Source organism: Echiichthys vipera, assembly GCF_963691815.1.
Source record: "Echiichthys vipera genome assembly, chromosome: 10".
NCBI classification, from domain to species: domain Eukaryota; kingdom Metazoa; phylum Chordata; class Actinopteri; order Perciformes; family Trachinidae; genus Echiichthys; species Echiichthys vipera.
Window position 1 is genome coordinate 28,981,271 of NC_139835.1, and position 18,460 is coordinate 28,999,730.

Genomic DNA, 18,460 nt, shown 5'->3' on the forward strand with positions numbered 1-18,460 from the left:
GCGTCTGTCCGGTAAACGGGAGAAACACGCACACCCACACACACACCGGAGGAAACGGCCGCTTCAGCTGCAGGTTCAGCCCGGAGAAAGTGACCCTCCGACCGGACAGCGCGCCGACACAGCCCCGCTGTTGAGGACCAGGTCTCCGGTGATGATCGGTCACCGACTCCTGAGGATGCTGCCGACCGACTGAACACTCCCACCTCACACAGGTCCGCACGGGACCGCCGAGCCGCGGGGCACTCTGGGAAATTGAGTCCTTACAGGAAGAGTAGAAACATGTTTTCACAATAAAAGAATAAAATAAATGAAAATAGAAAAACACACCTCAGCTTCATCTGGAGGAGAAAAAGAAATGTAATTTAATTTAATTTAATCAACCAGAATTTTTTTTAACTCAATATTTAGTTTGATATAAATTAATGTTTTTTATTTAAATTATACAAATGTAAGTAGTTATTTATTCATGTTAATTATGCAAAATGTGAAAAGTTCTATGTATATATATATTATTTAAAATGCTAAAATTTCTATATTTTTATTATTTATTATTAAATAAAATGTTTGTATATTTAAATTATACAAAACAAGAACATTTCTATATATTTGAATTAAATAAAATGTGTTTGCATATTTAAATTATAGAAAATGTGAAGTTCTTAATATTTAATATATAGAAAATGTGAGAAATGATTTGTATATTTAAATGATATGAAAAGAGAAAAGTTCTATTTATTTATATTATTTAAAATATGAAAAGTTATTTATATTTAAATGATATAAATGTGAGTTTGTATATTTAAATTCTATAAAACGAGAAAAATTCTATGTATTTAAATTATTTAAAATGTGAAAAGTTATTTATATTTAAATGATATAAATGTGAGTTTGTATATTTAAATTCTATAAAACAAGAAAAAGTCGATGTATTTAAATTATTTAAAATGTGAAAAGTTCTATTTATTTAAATTTTGTTTCTTTTGTGTCTAAATTTTGTGTTTCTTTATAATATTGTGAAATTTTAACATTATTGAGGTGGAGGCTTCAAATAAGCTTCCTGTGTGTTATTTCTCTTCTTTTTCAGTATTTGTGTATTTTTTTAAATTGTGCTAAATAAATAAAACCTATAAATTATTAAAAATACGAGTTATTTGTATATTTAAATTATATACAACAGGAAAAGTTCTATGTATTTATATTATTTTAAATGCTCCAAGTATATATATATATATATATATATATATATATATATATATATATATATATTTAAATTGTACAATACAAGTAAATGTCTACATATTTAAATTAAATTAAATGTGAGAAATTATTTGCATATTTAAATTGTATAAAACATGAAAAGTTCTATTTATTTATATTATTTAAAATGCTAAAATTTCTATATATTTAAAGTATACAAAAACAAGAACATTTCTATATATTTAAATTATATAAAATGTGAAAAGTTCTAATTAAATTATAGAAAATGTGAGAAATTATTTGTATATTTAAATTGCATAACAAGTGAAAAGTTTAATTTACTTTAACAATATAAAATGGGAGAAATTGAGTATTTAAATTATGTAAAATGAAATATTCTTTGTATTTTGTAATTATTTATAACGAGAAATTATTTGTATTTTTCTTATTTGATCAAATGTGAAGAAATGTATCGGCCTATATTTAAGTGACCAGTGAATTATATTCTTAAATTACATAAAATATGATAAGTTAAAATCTTTAAACACTATTAAATGTTTCGATAGAACAGTTTACATTCATCGTGTTTGTTAAAACAAACAAAACAAAATAAGCTTCTAAAGCAAAATCAAATAAAAAAAGGATCAAAACTAAAATAAGATTCTTATAAACACAGAAAATGCTTTAACTTAATAAAAAACGTCAAGTATAAAACGACTTTAACACAAAAACAACACTATTTTTATCACATAACAGCCGTAAAGTTTAAAGGAGCTCATAAATGTTTATTAAAAATTAAATAATCTGCAGTTTTCACCGTTTCCTTGAGAATCTTTTTTATTTACAAAGTGAAATAAAAGGGAAAGTTTCAGAGTCTGTCGATGCATTTTTATTTCATTTCATGTGAAACACAAACAGTGAGCAGAGTGTGTGAACCGGCCGACACACACACACACGCACACACACACACACACACACACTTCGTCTGGACATGATTCATACTGAAGGACAAAATAGAAAGAGGTCCGGTTCACACACGTCTGACGAGCGTCTGTCCGACTCCACCTTTAGAAATATAAAAAACCTTTGTGTCTCTTTTTACAGGATGCATATTTGGGTTTGGACGCGGGCGTAAATGATCTGAAGGCCGTGAGGAGATTCAACAACAAACACGTCGAAACACGTCTTTAAATCTGGGAAATCAAATCAGTTTTTCATCTTTGGGGAGAAAAAAAGAGACAAATTATACAAAATGTAAACATGAGAAATAAATAACCAATCAGAGTGAAGGTAGAGGCTCATTATGGACCAATCAGAGCAAAGGTAGAGGCTCATTATGGACCAATCAGAGCCAAGGTACAGGTTTATCATGGACCAATCAGAGCAAAGATGGAGGCTAACCATGGACCAATCAGAGCGTATATACACAGGCTCATCCTCGACCAATCAGAGCGAAGGTACAGGCTCATCACGGCCCAATCAGAGCGAAGGTACAGGTTCATCATGGGCCAATCAGAGCGAAGGTACAGGCTCATCCTGGACCAATCAGAGCCAAGATACAGGCTCAACACGGACATATCAGAGCAAAGATACGGGCTCATTATGGGCCAATCAGAGCGAAGATGAAGGGCTGATCCTGGACCAATGAGAGCTGAGATACAGGCTCAACATGGACAAATCAGAACGAAGATACAGGCTCATCACGGACCAATCAGAGCGTTCGATTCAGGCTCATCCTGGACCAATGAGAGCGGAGATACAGGCTCATCCTGAACCAATCAGAGCGAAGATACAGGCTCATCCTGAACCAATCAGAGCGAAGATACAGACTCAACCTGGACCAATCAGAGCGAAGATACAGGCTCATTGTGGACCAATCAGAGCACAGATACAGGCTCATTATGGACCAATCAGAGCGCAGATACAGGTTCATACTGGGCCAATCAGAGCCAAGATACAGGCTCATCCTGAACCAATCAGAGCGAAGATACAGGCTCATCCTGAACCAATCAGAGCGAAGATACAGACTCAACCTGGACCAATCAGAGCGAAGATACAGGCTCATTGTGGACCAATCAGAGCACAGATACAGGCTCATTATGGACCAATCAGAGCGCAGATACAGGCTCATACTGGGCCAATCAGAGCCAAGATACAGGCTCATTATGGACCAATCAGAGCGCAGATACAGGCTCATACTGGACCAATCAGAGCGAAGATACAGGCTCATTATGGACCAATCAGAGCGCAGATACAGGCTCATACTGGACCAATCTGAGAGTAGATACAGGCTGTTCCTGAACCAATCAGAACGTAGATGCAGGACTTGTTATGAACCAATCAGAGTCAAAAACTAAAATGATGAAACAAAAAATATTTTTACATCAAAGACATTTACAAACTGTACAACAATAATAATAATTATAATAATAATATCCACACTCAGTTAAATGTTCTGATTCTGACGCCATGCTTCTTCTTCTGGAGGTCACGGCGTGTCACATTCACCGGTCAGACACTGAGGAGGAGGAGCAGGGGCTGATGGGAGGAGGAGGAGGAGGAGCAGGGGCTGATGGGATACGATGTTATGTGACCTCCATGGGCAGCGTGTTCTCTGACAGTCCGTTGAGAAGTCTCTCCGACTCGTGAGAGTCTCTGTCGGGAAACACAAGAACGAACCATCAGTGATGACGGGGGACGCCAACCGTTAACCACAGATATTTATTGGGTGTAGGTGGCGTTTACCCGGACGGGTGTGTGTAGGTGGCGTTTACCTGGGCAGGTGTATATAGGTGGCGTTTACCTGGACAGGTGTGTGTAGGTGGTGTTTACCTGGACGGGTGTGTGTAGGTGGCGTTTACCTGGACGGGTGTGTGTAGGTGGAGTTTACCTGGACGGGTGTGTGTAGGTGGCGTTTACCTGGACGGGTGTGTGTAGGTGGCGTTTACCCGGACGGGTGTGTGTAGGTGGTGTGTACCTGGATGGGTGTGTGTAGGTGGCATTTACCTGGACAGGTGTGTGTAGGTGGCGTATACCTGGATGGGTGTGTGTAGGTGGCGTTTACCTGGACGGGTGTGTGTAGGTGGTGTGTACCTGGACAGGTGTGTGTAGATGGCGTTTACCTGGACAGGTGTGTGTAGATGGCGTTTACCTGGACAGGTGTGTGTAGGTGGCGTTTACCTGGACAGGTGTGTGTAGGTGGCGTTTACCCGGACGGGTGTGTGTAGGTGGCGTTTACCTGGACAGGTGTGTGTAGGTGGCGTTTACCCGGACGGGTGTGTGTAGGTGGCGTTTACCCGGACAGGTGTGTGTAGGTGGCGTTTACCTGGACAGGTGTGTGTAGGTGGCGTTTACCCGGACGGGTGTGTGTAGGTGGCGTTTACCCGGACAGGTGTGTGTAGGTGGCGTTTACCTGGCGGTGGAGACTTTGGGAACTCGGTCGAGGCTGGTGGCGACTGTAGCGAGCTTTAAGGCAGACGTTGGGGGAGCGGAGGGTCGAGCGGTGTGGGGGTGGGCGGGGGAGACGGCGCCCACGTGACTCCTCTGATTGGGGAGGGACTGGGGGGAGGAGGAGGGGGGGCGTGGCCTGCTGAGAGACGAGGAGGAAGAGTACGGAGGCCTGGAGGGACCTGAAGAGGGACGCAGCACAAGCACACGTGTAATTAATTCAGTCTGAACTGTCATTATTGTTATTTCTTAACGACCTCTCTGATTCCCACCTGACGGGTGGAGGACGCCGTTGACGCTGGCCTTGTAGGGCTTGTTCTCACTGTTGCTGTGGCCCTGAGGCGGAGGAGGAGCACTGATCACAGCAGAGGCGGCAAACTGAGCGCTGGCCGAGTCCAGAGTCTTGGAACTGGGCTCAGCGGACCTGCTGGGCTACAGACGCACCAGGAGAGACCAGAACAGGGGGTTACTCAGAGAACCAGTCAATCATTTTATATATATATATAAAAAATAAAAGTTGAGGGCGCACTCCCACTGTCCGTTCGTCCCGTGCCCCGTACTTTAGGGTCCTTGTCCCCCCCTCCAGGCCCGTTGGTACTCACACTGCCTGGGCCTCACGCCGTAACACGTCACACGCATTGATGACGTCATGGCGATGCGTGGCTTTGTTTCCAGATCTTTCCGTAATCCTCTGAGTTTTTGTGCGTCTTGTCGACTGTTTTTGAATCTTTTCATCGACCAAATCTGCAGTAAACACTCCACCTCCGCATCACACCAACGTGAACCTTTCACCGCCATTGTTTTAAATGTCCGTGCATGGTCCCTCCTTTTTCCTATGTCTCATTTTCTCATTGACTTCTATTCAATCACACCCCTTTATGGAGCCAGTGGTGTCGCCCCCTGCTGGACATTAGAGAGAACGCAGCTTTTTCCCCCTACTGACTTCACTTTCAGACCTGGAAGCTACGCCCATTATCTTCATACAGTCAGTCCTCATGGTTTCCAGCAGCAGCGTTGTCATAAATATATTATATTATATTATATTATAAGTGTTACCTGTGTTCGGTGCAGTGCTGTGTGTCTGGATGGAGCCGTGTTGTTCTGTAGTTGCAGCTGCTCCAGCTGTTGCTTCTGCATCTGGACGAGCTGCTGCTGATGACTGTGGTACTGCTCCTCTGTGAAGCCCCCTGCTGGCACACCCACAGAAGACGGGTTTATAAATATATATTTATATATTAAACAACCGACAAACAATACAAACAGACAAACACGGCCACATTGAGACGATATCCAGTTAAAATGCAACATAATATGATATTTTCCTATAACGAGGCCCCGGGACCAGCACTCACCTGACTTGTTGCCAGGTAACAGACAACCGTTGAGTCTGTTGTCCTCCATAGAGGACTCCGTGGTCCTCCTGCTCCCCTCCCTCTGGTCCTGGATGGGTCTGGGTCTGAAGCAGAACCTCCTCAGGGTCTGGATGTTGTTCAGGATTTGGGTCAGGGAGGGCGCGGTGGTTCCTGAGGTCAGCGGGGGTCTCTGCTCCGGAGAGACCGGGTCACTGAGGGGGCAGGCGCTGGTCCTGGTTCTGGTCCTGCTGACCGGATATGTTACGGAGTCCAGCTGCCTCAGTACTGGATCCAGACCTGAGGAGGCTCGGTCCAGCACGATCCTGATCAGACAGAGAGTAAAAGAGCGTTTAGTGTGCGTCTCCGGTCCCTACATATTTATATCTGCGTGTCTCTTTAGCTCTGTCGTAGGCGTCAGTAGGCGTGTGCGTTACCTGCCCCCTCGTCCTATCCTGCGGCGGCTCAGTCCCGTCCAATGAGGAGGCAGCGTCAGCTCAGCCAGGGAGTGACGCAGACACGGAGGGAGGAGGGAGGGATGATCCACCTGCTCCGTCTGCTCCGTACAGGGCTGCAGACACAAACACGGCGACAGTTTTATTATTATTATTTTTGGTTTATTAAAACAATAAAGTGTTAAAACAGAAAATCAAACTCGTGACAAGAATATAATGACTTTAGTTCTCAAATGTACGACTATAATAATATAATTAATAATCAGTTTATAATGAAAGAGGAGAAACTCACAGGGAGATATTCGCATCCATCTTTTCTCCTGAAGACAAAAACGCCGTCAGGATTGTTTTCTTCATCGTCAGGTGAAGACGGAGGAGACTGAAGAGACGAGAGAAAAAACTCAGATTACACTGTTATGGTGTTAAATCACAGTATCAGCATTAACACTGAGGTGAGGACGAGGTGCTGACCAGCGGTGGCGGAGGACTGTCGTCCTCTCCGGAGCTGTGGAAGTCGTACTGTTTGATGTCCGCCTTGTTGACGGTGAAGGGGCCGGGCGGTCGACCGGGACGTCTCTGCGGAGGATACAACCTGTCCCGCCGGACGTTCTTCTTCTTTGGTCTGATCGGGTCGAAGGGGAGCTCGTCTCTGACGGACAGCTGCTTCTTCTGCATCTGGAACGCAGACGGACTCGTGATGAGAACGTGAGGAGGAGACGGGAAGCTTCACGCAACTCAAGTTAATCTCAAAGAGTCGAGTTTCAGTTGTTTTGTTGAGCTTTGTGGTCATTTTACATCCATTTTTTTGGTTGTTTCGTTTGACTTTGTGTTTGTTTTTGCATCTTTTTATTAGTTATTTCACATTTCTATCTTTGTTTCATTTCTGCTCCACCACTCTAATTATTTCTTTAACATCTTAGTTCTGACTAAGGGGGAAAAAAGGAGACGGATGCACATCCTCAGGGTTGTGTTACGTCTCTGCATTCTTATAAAAGCGCCCCGCCCCGCGTACGACAACATACAGGCGCCGCTCCACAGAGCGAGCGAGATAAGAAGAGGCAGGGGCCTCCGTCACTCGCTCATCTCACTGAACAGATGTGTTTCCATTTCATTAAGGAGATCGACTCACACCCGAGTTTTCTCACACTGTGCATGTTTTATATGAACCGTATCTACACCGACCGATCAGCTCAGTCTGTGTGTCACCGGCTGCTTCACTCGCGTGGAGAAACAAAGTCAATGAATCGGTCAAACACTGTTGATTTCTTCCCGTAGATCCGACACGAAAACTATTTTGCCTTAGTAAATCTGTGCTGTCACTCGGCCCGGGAGCTGCCGACAGACGCCAGAGACTGTCTGTCCCAGCGGGTCACGTGCGGAGGCTTCGGGTCCGTCGGGTGCGACACTGTGACTATAACTTAGCTGCGGGAGCTCTCGCGTTATGTGTTGGTGTTACGGTGCAGATGGCGCCATCTTCTTACAGTGCTTACCTACTGTTCCTGTCTTATCTGTCACTCTGTTGCTGTTTGGCCTCTTTGATGTGGAAAGGCATCTGGTAGCACGTGGGCGACTAGACGTAAAATTCACTCGCACACTCAAATTTTGGACGCAAAATAATAAACTTGGGGTTCACCAATTACGCTGTTGGTGCTTTGTTGTGTGTGTAGGGACTCTTCTCATGCTGCTGCAGAGGTTTGCTGTTATTTTCAACAGTATTAGTGGTTAAAAAAAGACCTTTGAATGCCTTCACTGTGCTGCCCCGTGCTAATCACTGTTAGCCACATCCGGCTGTTAGCGACTCTCCGGGATTTCTACGTTAAAAGTTCACACACCGAAAAAGACCATGGGAGGATTTTGCAGCGGAATTACACTTTAAAGAACAGGATAAGAAATTCTTTATGCATTTAATGTAATTAGCATGAATGATGGTGCTGAAGGAAAGGAGTGAAGCTGAGGATGAGGAGGAGTCAGTACCTTCATCTTGTTGCTCAGAGGAACCGGGCTGCTGTACGTGTGTTTCTCCACCAGAGGGAGTGAAACCTCTCTGAGAGTGTCTCCGCTGAAGTCTTCCATCTGATACCTGAACAGAGAACACCAGACGTTCAGTCAGAGACGCGTCTACGTTTACTTTGACGTGTGACGGCATCCTCCGCCCTCCTCACCTCCTCTCTACCACCTCCAGGGTGAGGTGCAGCAGCTCTCTCTTGGACTTCTCCCTCCTCTTGATCATCTCCAGGATGGTGACGGTGCGACTGAACTCTCTCCTCAGTCTCAGCATCTTCTCATACGAAGCCTCGTCGTTCTTGCGGTTCTGAAAAAAAAACGTCAACAGGCGTCATTTGTTATTCAGAAACTGTGTGTGGCGAGTATGTTGCAGGTCCATTTTTTCGGAGCTTTCGATGAGCACAAAACAACAACATGGAAGTTTAAAGGGCTTGAGGTAAAACCAAACGATGGTTTCCAGACCGGGATAAAACAAAGAGGACAACGAACCTTCCTGGTCTGCATCTTCTCCGTCCTCCGCCTGAAGGCCACGTAGGCGTCGTTGTTGGTCGACCCGTCTCTCTTCTCCTGCTTGATGTGAGGAATCAGCGACGGGCCCCGACAGTTCTTCCTCTTCCTCACCCAGTAGTCGTACGCCGACTTCAGAAGGTAGTCGTCCTCGTTCAGCAGCAGCTTCGCCTCCGTCAGAGACACCAGCTGAGGACAGGACCAGAACCAGAACCACAGAGACCGTCAGACACTTGCAATATGAGGTATTTTGATATCACCGTTATTGTCAGAGTGAATTATTATTGGACACTAACATGTCAGGCTACCTTCTACGTAAAACACCCTCATAGTCCTGGGGTTACATCCAGGTAACTTCTACATCACCCAGCAGATGGAGACAGTTCCCACACAGACGTGAGCAGAGAGAGCTGGATGATGATCTCAAACATGTCCTGTCATTTGTCACAATCTTCCCACTTTTTTGTCACACACTCCGGACTTCTGACACACGCTCCGGACTTCTGCCACACGCTCCGGACTTCTGCCACACGCTCCCGACTTCTGTCACACGCTCCCGACTTCTGACACACGCTCCGGACTTCTGTCACACGCTCCCGACTTCTGTCACACGCTCCGGACTTCTGCCACACGCTCCGGACTTCTGCCACACGCTCCCGACTTCTGCCACACGCTCCCGACTTCTGTCACACGCTCCCGACTTCTGCCACACGCTCCCGACTTCTGTCACACGCTCCCGACTTCTGACACACGCTCCGGACTTCTGCCACACGCTCCCGACTTCTGTCACACGCTCCCGACTTCTGACACACGCTCCGGACTTCTGTCACACGCTCCCGACTTCTGTCACACGCTCCCGACTTCTGACACACGCTCCCGACTTCTGACACACGCTCCCGACTTCTGACACACGCTCCCGACTTCTGACACACGCTCCCGACTTCTGACACACGCTCCCGACTTCTGACACACGCTCCCGACTTCTGACACACGCTCCCGACTTCTGACACACGCTCCCGACTTCTGACACACGCTCCCGACTTCCGACACACGCTCCCGACTTCCGACACACGCTCCCGACTTCCGACACACGCTCCCGACTTCCGACACACGCTCCCGACTTCCGACACACGCTCCCGACTTCCGACACACGCTCCCGACTTCCGACACACGCTCCCGACTTCCGACACACGCTCCCGACTTCCGACACACGCTCCCGACTTCCGACACACGCTCCCGACTTCCGACACACGCTCCCGACTTCCGACACACGCTCCCGACTTCCGACACACGCTCCCGACTTCCGACACACGCTCCCGACTTCCGACACACGCTCCCGACTTCCGACACACGCTCCCGACTTCCGACACACGCTCCCGACTTCCGACACACGCTCCCGACTTCCGACACACGCTCCCGACTTCCGACACACGCTCCCGACTTCCGCCACACGCTCCCGACTTCCGTCACACGCTCCCGACTTCCGTCACACGCTCCCGACTTCCGCCACACGCTCCCGACTTCCGCCACACGCTCCCGACTTCCGCCACACGCTCCCGACTTCCGCCACACACTCCCGACTTCCGCCACACACTCCCGACTTCCGCCACACACTCCCGACTTCCGACACACACTCCCGACTTCCGACACACACTCCCGACTTCCGCCACACACTCCCGACTTCCGCCACACACTCCCGACTTCCGCCACACACTCCCGACTTCCGCCACACACTCCCGACTTCCGCCACACACTCCCGACTTCCGCCACACACTCCCGACTTCCGACACACACTCCCGACTTCCGACACACACTCCCGACTTCCGACACACACTCCCGACTTCCGACACACACTCCCGACTTCCGACACACACTCCCGACTTCCGTCACACACTCCCGACTTCCGACACACACTCCCGACTTCCGACACACACTCCCGACTTCCGACACACACTCCCGACTTCCGACACACACTCCCGACTTCCGACACACACTCCCGACTTCCGACACACACTCCCGACTTCCGACACACACTCCCGACTTCCGACACACACTCCCGACTTCTGCCACACACTCCCGACTTCTGCCACACACTCCCGACTTCTGCCACACACTCCCGACTTCTGCCACACACTCCCGACTTCTGCCACACACTCCCGACTTCTGCCACACACTCCCGACTTCTGCCACACACTCCCGACTTCTGCCACACACTCCCGACTTCTGCCACACACTCCCGACTTCTGCCACACACTCCCGACTTCTGCCACACACTCCCGACTTCTGACACACACTCCCGACTTCTGACACACACTCCCGACTTCTGACACACACTCCCGACTTCTGACACACACTCCCGACTTCTGACACACACTCCCGACTTTATTTCTTGTAATATTACGACTTTTGCCACAATCTTCTGACTTCTTTTCTCAAAAATATTCAGACTTTTGTCAAATTTTTCCAACATATTTTCTCAAAATCTCCCAACATTTTTCTCTCCAAATGTTACAACTTTTTTGTCCAATCTTCCGACTTTCTTCTTTCCAACTATTCCGATTTTTGTCTCCATGTCCCCTCCAGATGTAGACAGTAAACAGGAGGGCGCTGTGAACTCCTCCGGCCCAATTTAAACTGGTTTGGTCCGGCTTAGTAACATTCACTTCTTTCACACACACTGGACGTGTTGGATGATTCTCTCCAACATGTTGGGAAATATTCTCAGTGTTCGACCCTTTCACTCACTCACTTTGAAAAGTGGAGATCCATCTCCTACAACACCTCCCTGCTCGTTTTGGACACACACGAAATGCTCCACGCTCAACATTTAAGGAGCTTTTCTGGTGAATATAAGGCTGAATGAGAGTTTCCCCGACGACGACGTGCACAAAACAAACCCATGCACACACACTTTACGTGACTCGGTTCCACGGGGCAACGATTGCAGGAATCAGGACAATAGATCTACAATCTTAGTTTGTGAAACTGTGACTTTATGAAACTTCCGATGAGGGCGTAACAGCATCAACGACCCGTTTTAACGTAATACTCTCTGGTCTGTTTCAACTAAAACAGAATCCATCAGTACATTACTGTGACATTCACTACCAAGTCTGTTTGTAACCGGTAGACTACCAACGTGATCGTCTTTCTCCCGTTAGACTGACTTTAGCGGTTTATATAAACAGACACACGACATGTGAACTAACCGCAGACACTTTGCTGCAAAATGAAAACACTGGTGTATGAAATCAGAATCAGAATCAGGGTCAAGTCTGAGATTCGGACATATGCGTTCTCACGTCCAGCTCTTTCAGGCGACGAAGAGATTGGATGAGCGGTTAAGGGTTGCAGTGCAGTGCAGTGCAGTGCGTGTGTAAGAGGGTGTTACCTGGTGGCTGCTGGCCTTCTCCAGTCGGTCCACCATGGTCTCGAACTGCAGAGGTTTGATCTCCATCTTTCGGTTGAGTCTGTTGAGCAGCGTCTCGTCCTCCGAGTCCATGTCGTAGTCCGGCTGCTCCAGGTCCAGACCCAGAGCTGCAGGAGCACAAAGAGGAGAAATTAACTTGGGAGGGAGTAGAGGACATTGAGCCGTTTGTCGAGGTAATTTCACCAGAACATCGTTGCCAAGTCCAGTTCAGAACAAAGACCCACGACGAGACGAGTTTAAACTTGCAACTAGTTGTTACAGACATTTTACGCGTTTATAAGTGTGGACAGAGGATGACGACGTGACGCTACAGTCCGACGCCCATGTGCTGTTCGGTCATGATGCAAGTCCTCCGTTGTGTTTATATTTTCAGCCATGACTTCCTGCTACATGATCGGGGATAAGGACACCAAGTCATTGCCTGTAGTTCGCCATGATTGGTTGATCGGCGTGTCTTTAGGGCGGGCGTGAGGCGCACTAGCCAATAGCGTGATTTGGCTAATGAGAAACACGGATCCTGCACGATCTAATATCGTCATATCTCCCACTCCTACTGTCAGATCCAATGTCAGTGGGTCGGGTAACTTCTACATCACCCAGCAGATGGAGACAGTTCACAGGGAGACGTTGTTCCCTCCTCCAGCCCAGTTTAAACGGGTTTATCCGGCTTCGTAACGTTAACTTCACTAGTTTAGATTCTCCCACACAGATGTGAGCAGAGAGAGCTGGATGATGATCTCAAACATGTTCTGTCATTTGTCACAATCTTCTGACTTTATTTCTCCAAATATTACAACTGTTGTCGCAATCTTCCCACTTTTGTCGCAATCTTCCCACTTTTGTCGCAATCTTCCCACTTTATTTCTTGAAATTACAACTTTTGTCACAATCTTCTGACTTATTTTCTCAAAATTATTCGACTTTTGTCACATTTTTCCATCATTTTTTCAGACTTTATTTCTCGTAGCAGGCCGCCGTTCAGCTCGTTTTTTGTCCCCACTGCAGCGTGAAAACACGACGGATCCTGCACAATCTAATATCACCACATAACCCAGTCCTACTGTCAGATTCAATGTCAGCGGGTCAGCAGAACGCCGTTCAACTCTTTTTCTGTCCCCGCTGCAGCGTGAAAACACGACGGATCCAGCAGCCAACCAGTTGATGGTTGCTCTAAGATGGTCTAGTTAGCTAGCTCGCTATCTCCGCCACACCAGCGACACAAAACAAGCCAAAAAAGTCTCTCTGTGAGCCCATGAACACCTCCAGACCCCCCTCGTGTTTGATTTGCGTGAGTCCAGAACCAGAACTCTCTCTGTGGCGTGTACTTCAGTATGCACGAGTACTCACGCTGTATGTGGATGAGCTGCTTGGGAATCTTCACCTCTCCTTTGTACAGACGGTCGTAGTAGGTGGTGTTGCTCTCCGCTTCGGGGACGGGGATCACCATGTTCTCCTTCTTCTCCCTGAACACCTGCTGGGCTGAGATCGCCCTCTGCAGGTGGTGCTCCTGAAACACAACCAGAGAACAAACATTTAGCCCGAACGAGGAGGTTTAAAGCGGCTTATTCCAGTCCATCAGGAGCTCATACAACATAAAAACACGCTGTTCAGAGGTGTCATTGTGTGATTGTACAATTATAAACAATACACATGGATGATGACTGATGTGAAAGGGTTCCTGCACCTTTTCCAGAGTCAAGTTCAAGCACTTTACAACCATTTCAAGGTGCATTTTCATGCTTTTTCAGCACCTTACAGCTGTGGTAAACTACATATTTGTATCCACAACAACTCTCAGTATTCACTAAAGGGTATTCTTGCACTTTTTCATCACATTAAATATGTTTTTATTGTCCTAAAAACAACCAACACGATGTTTTGAGACGACAAATGAAAGGAACATTAACTCCACAGAACTATAAACATCAACTATTCTGATCATCTGTTCATCATTAAGTCATTTTTCATGCAAAACATGTCTCAAATCCGCAGATCTTCTTTTCTCTGTGTTATAACAAACGTAGATGCCATCGCTGTATAACAGAACATTTCAAGCACTATTTTAAAAATCCAAGCACTTTTCAAACAAACATAATATCGGCAATATTAACTTTAAAATACATCATCGGATATCAGCAAAGAAGACGAGAACAGCGCACTAAAGATCAAGTGCTTTCGAGGATTTCCACCCGTACCAACTCTGAGTGATTTGAGTTAGTAATCGTTAACAGGTTCTAGGTGTCAGTAAGAAGGGTGTGCGGTTAATCGGGGTCATCTCTGAATGAACTTGCAGCTCTAAGGCTAAGGCCGCCCTCCCACTGTGCCTCCGTCCCGTGCCCCGTGCTTTAGGGTCCTTGTCCCCCCCTCCAGGCCCGTTTGTACTCACACTACCTGGGCCTCGGAGAATGCTTCTTGCTGCCTATACGTCATCACGCCGTAACACGTCACACGCATTGATGACGTCATGGCGATGCGTGGCTTTGTTTCCAGATCTTTCCGTAGACCTCAGAGTTTTTGTGCGTCTTGTCGACTGTTTTTGAATCTTTTCATCGACCAAATCTGCAGTAAACACTCCACCTCCGCATCACACCAACGTGAACCTTTCACCGCCATTGTTTTAAATGTCCGCGCATGGTCCCTCCTTCTTTTTTCTATGTCCGAACAGGCGCACATAAAATACGTCAGAACCGCCTTAGGCCTCATGCTCGTACATGTGCACACGTGCTTTACAAAAGCCCACGTCTCTTTAACAGTCCGTGGTCGGCAAGCGTGCCGCTCCTAGACGCGGTACGGTTGCACTCACACTGGTCAAAGGAACCAGACTTTAGCCGTGAAACGTGCTACACGGTACGGATGGACAGTGTGTGTGCGCCCTTAGAGAGTACGCTGATTGTATCTTCTGTTGAAGTGCAGGACAGAGTTTATAACTAATGTCCAAACAGGATCGCTTACTTAAATATCTTATGTGATCATCTAATATCAGCCAGTTCACGTTCTCACGAGTTACACAACAACTATCGTACACAAACGTACATGTACGGAAAACTGAACATGGTGTCAGAGCTGCTCTTAAACACACACACACACACACACACACACACACACACACAGTTGACCAGTCTGTTGATTTAGCATTTTCTCTGTTTTCCTGTCACTTACCCTTTTAAACCGTTATCTGTTCATTTGTTTGTTAGTGACTGTGTTCATAGACTATTACTATATTTTGCACTTGTTATTGATGCTTTTGTTATTTCGCACCATTCGCTTTTGCTGCTGTAACACTGTTGACGTTCCCACGGTGGGGTTAAAACTGATGTCTCTACAGGAACATTACAGTAAGCATATCTTATACATACATACATATATATACATACATACATACATACATACATACATACATACATACATACATATATATATATATCATATCTTATCATCTTATCTGATCATCTAAGATCCAACTGGATTATTCCTGAAGGAAATTCCTGCACCAGAACGCTCCAAAGCAACAATAAAATACAAGACAACAAGAACATAGAAACAAACACAAAAATAAATAAAGTTACCAATGAGACAGTGCAAAGAAGCATCCCTCAATAAAATAACAATGAAATTAAGTTAAAAATATTTTAGTGAGATGAAAAAAATATTAAAGTGAATAAATATTTCATTATCAAAATACATATTTTAAGTCATATTTTAACTACTTAAATATATATTTTTAAATATCTCACAGTACTAAATATTTAGGTGAATAATACTTGATTATTTAATAAATATTTAAACTATTTCTAAACTCATATTTTAACTACCATTTATATTTTAACAAATAAAATATATGTTTAAACATTTCACTGAAATAAACATTTTAGTGAATAAATATTTTATTAAAATAAATATTGTAACTATTTTTGAACTAATATTTTAACTACTTAAACATTTTTTTAATATTTCACTGAAATATACTATTTTGTGAATATATATTTTAATTATTATAAAATGAATATTTGATTATTAAAATAAATATTTTAACTTTTAACTCATATTTAAACTACTTAAATATTTATTTTTAAATAATTCACTGAAATAACTATTTTAGTGATTAAACATTTAATTATTAAAATAAATATCTAAACTATTTTAACTAATATTTGTACTAAAGTATTTCATTTAAATCAATATATAATTTAATTAATATTTAATTACTGAAATACTTTATTTCTTTACGATATTTCACTGATATAACTATTTTAGTGCGTAAATATTTAATGATAAAAATAAATATTTAATTATTAAAAACATTTTTAATTGTTGGAATAAATATTTTAACTATGTTTAACTAATATTTAAACTACTAAATATTTATTTTAAATTATTTAAAATAGATTAGTGAGTAAATCTCAGCCGTCTGACGCGTCACAGTTATGTAACAAATGTACATTTTTAAAGATAAGCAACCGTCTGCGTCGTCCGTTGCCACGGCAACTACGCAAAAACCTAAACGTCACGGCCACAGGAAGCGCCTCGCACTTCATGGCGCTCTACGCAAACAGCGCACACTGTACGTCACGAGTACGTAACCTGCGCACACCTCCTCTCCTCGTACACACCATACGTACAGAAGCGTACGTAACCGCGTCATGAATCCCAGCCGTAGCACAGAGCTAACGCTATCACCCTCCGCTCACACAAGAGTTTTAAATTTAAAACATGTCCGTACCAGCTCCTCCTCTTTCTCCATCCCGGTAGGCATCTGCGGGACGGCCCGGTTGATGGACACGCAGTCGGTGAGGTCCGGGAGGTCTCTGTTCCGGTAAACCGGGAGCGGTTTGGCGGCGTCTAGCGCTCTCGCCCGGAACGAGAGTTTACTCATTGTTTGCGCCAAAAATCAGCGTCAATCCGCCACGAACCCGCACCAATACCGACGCGAATCGGCTCCGGACGCGACTGTGTCCGCCGCAGGAGGGCTCATGGGTGTCCGCTGCTCCGGTAACCGGCGGTAGAAGTCATCAGTGTGCGGGTTTTAACGGGACGCAGGGGCCGTTTCTCCGGGCTGCTCTGTTCTCTGCACCGTGGAAAACATGGCGGACATGTCCACACACCAGCGGCGGAGCGATCCCAGCAGCCACCGCGGCACAGCGCAATAAAGCACGCGAGACGTGAAGGTGCGCGCGCAGCCACTGGAGGCAACATTGTATCAGAAGTGATAAAAATTATTAATTATTAAAAATCTGATAAAGTTATAAAATATTAATGAATCTGATAAAGTTATAAAATATTAAATTTTTGTCCTTTTCTTAATGACTGCCCATTAATGTAGGATCATTTTGTTTTTACACATATCCTTCCCCCTCCTCCTCTTCATCCTCTTCCCCCTCCTCCTTCTCTTCCTTCTCCTTCTCTTCCTCCTCTTCTTCCTCCTCCTCTTCCTTTTTCTTCTCCTCCTTCTCGTCCTCATCCTCTTCCTTCTCCTCTTCCTCCTCCTCCTTCTTCTACTCTTCTTCTCCTCCTCCTTCTCATCCTCTTCTTCCTCCTTCTCTTCCTCCTCATCCTCTTCTTCCTCTTGTCCTTCTCCTCTTCCCCCTCAATCTCCTCCTCTCCCCTCCTCCTCTTCTTCCTCTTGTCCTCCTCCTTCTCCTCTTCCTCCTTCTCATTCTCCTCCTCTTCTTCCTCCTTCTCTTCCTCCTCCTCCTCTACTTCCCCCCCTTCCTTCTCATCCTCCTCTTCCTACTCTTACTCCTTCTCTTCCATCTCCTCCTCCTTCTACTCTTCCTCCTGTTCCTCTTCCTTCTCCTCTTCTTCGTTCTCCTCCTTCCTTCTCTCTCTCCTCCTTCCCCTCCTCCCCCTCCTCCTCCTCTTCCTCCTTCTCATCCCCCTCCTCCTCCTCTTCCTCCTTCTCGTCCACCTCCTCCTCTTCCTATGATCATTTAGTTTTTTTCACATATTTAAACTAAACTAAAGAATAAAGATCCAGAGTTAATGGTTGTGACACTGAAACATTTGTCTCTGTGATTTATTTAAAGAGTGTTTTTGATGAAAAAAGACCCGGAGATGATTTTAACGTCAGAATT

At 45.2% G+C, this 18,460-nt stretch overlaps 1 protein-coding gene across 3 annotated transcripts; it reads right to left on the reverse strand.

Moving 5' to 3' along the window:
- Positions 1 to 2,162: 2,162 nt before the first annotated feature.
- Positions 2,163 to 17,448, reverse strand: epc2 (enhancer of polycomb homolog 2). Of its 3 annotated transcripts, XR_014593386.1 has the most exons (15): positions 17,110 to 17,448; positions 13,737 to 13,896; positions 12,351 to 12,496; positions 8,942 to 9,148; positions 8,611 to 8,759; positions 8,423 to 8,528; positions 6,920 to 7,123; positions 6,741 to 6,827; positions 6,431 to 6,564; positions 5,997 to 6,319; positions 5,701 to 5,834; positions 4,917 to 5,076; positions 4,610 to 4,826; positions 3,033 to 3,852; positions 2,682 to 2,733 (listed from the first exon to the last, which is right to left on the reverse strand). XR_014593386.1 is itself a non-coding variant. In XM_083921880.1 (14 exons), exons 1-14 carry the CDS (start codon positions 17,260 to 17,262, stop codon positions 3,783 to 3,785), a joined length of 2,247 nt encoding a protein of 748 aa, XP_083778006.1. In that variant the 5' UTR covers positions 17,263 to 17,448; the 3' UTR covers positions 2,163 to 3,782. The 3 variants fall into 3 exon arrangements, 2 of the variants coding, with proteins under 2 accessions (XP_083778006.1, XP_083778005.1); XM_083921880.1 differs by having other exon boundaries at positions 2,163 to 3,852; positions 5,701 to 5,831; XM_083921879.1 differs by having other exon boundaries at positions 2,163 to 3,852.
- Between the last annotated feature and the right edge of the window lie 1,012 nt (positions 17,449 to 18,460).

What these genes read in the sequence shown, in the direction of transcription:
- epc2 (XM_083921879.1), bottom strand. Translation starts at nt 17,262, where the DNA reads ATGAGTAAACTCTCGTTCCGGGCGAGAGCGCTAGACGCCGCCAAACCG. An exon ending in CTGGAGGTGGTAGAGAGGAG is followed by an intron (nt 8,529 to 8,610) that starts GTGAGGAGGGCG and finishes TTCTCTGTTCAG; the next exon opens with GTATCAGATGGAAGACTTCA. An exon ending in ATGGATGCGAATATCTCCCT is followed by an intron (nt 6,565 to 6,740) that starts GTGAGTTTCTCC and finishes TTGTGTCTGCAG; the next exon opens with CCCTGTACGGAGCAGACGGA.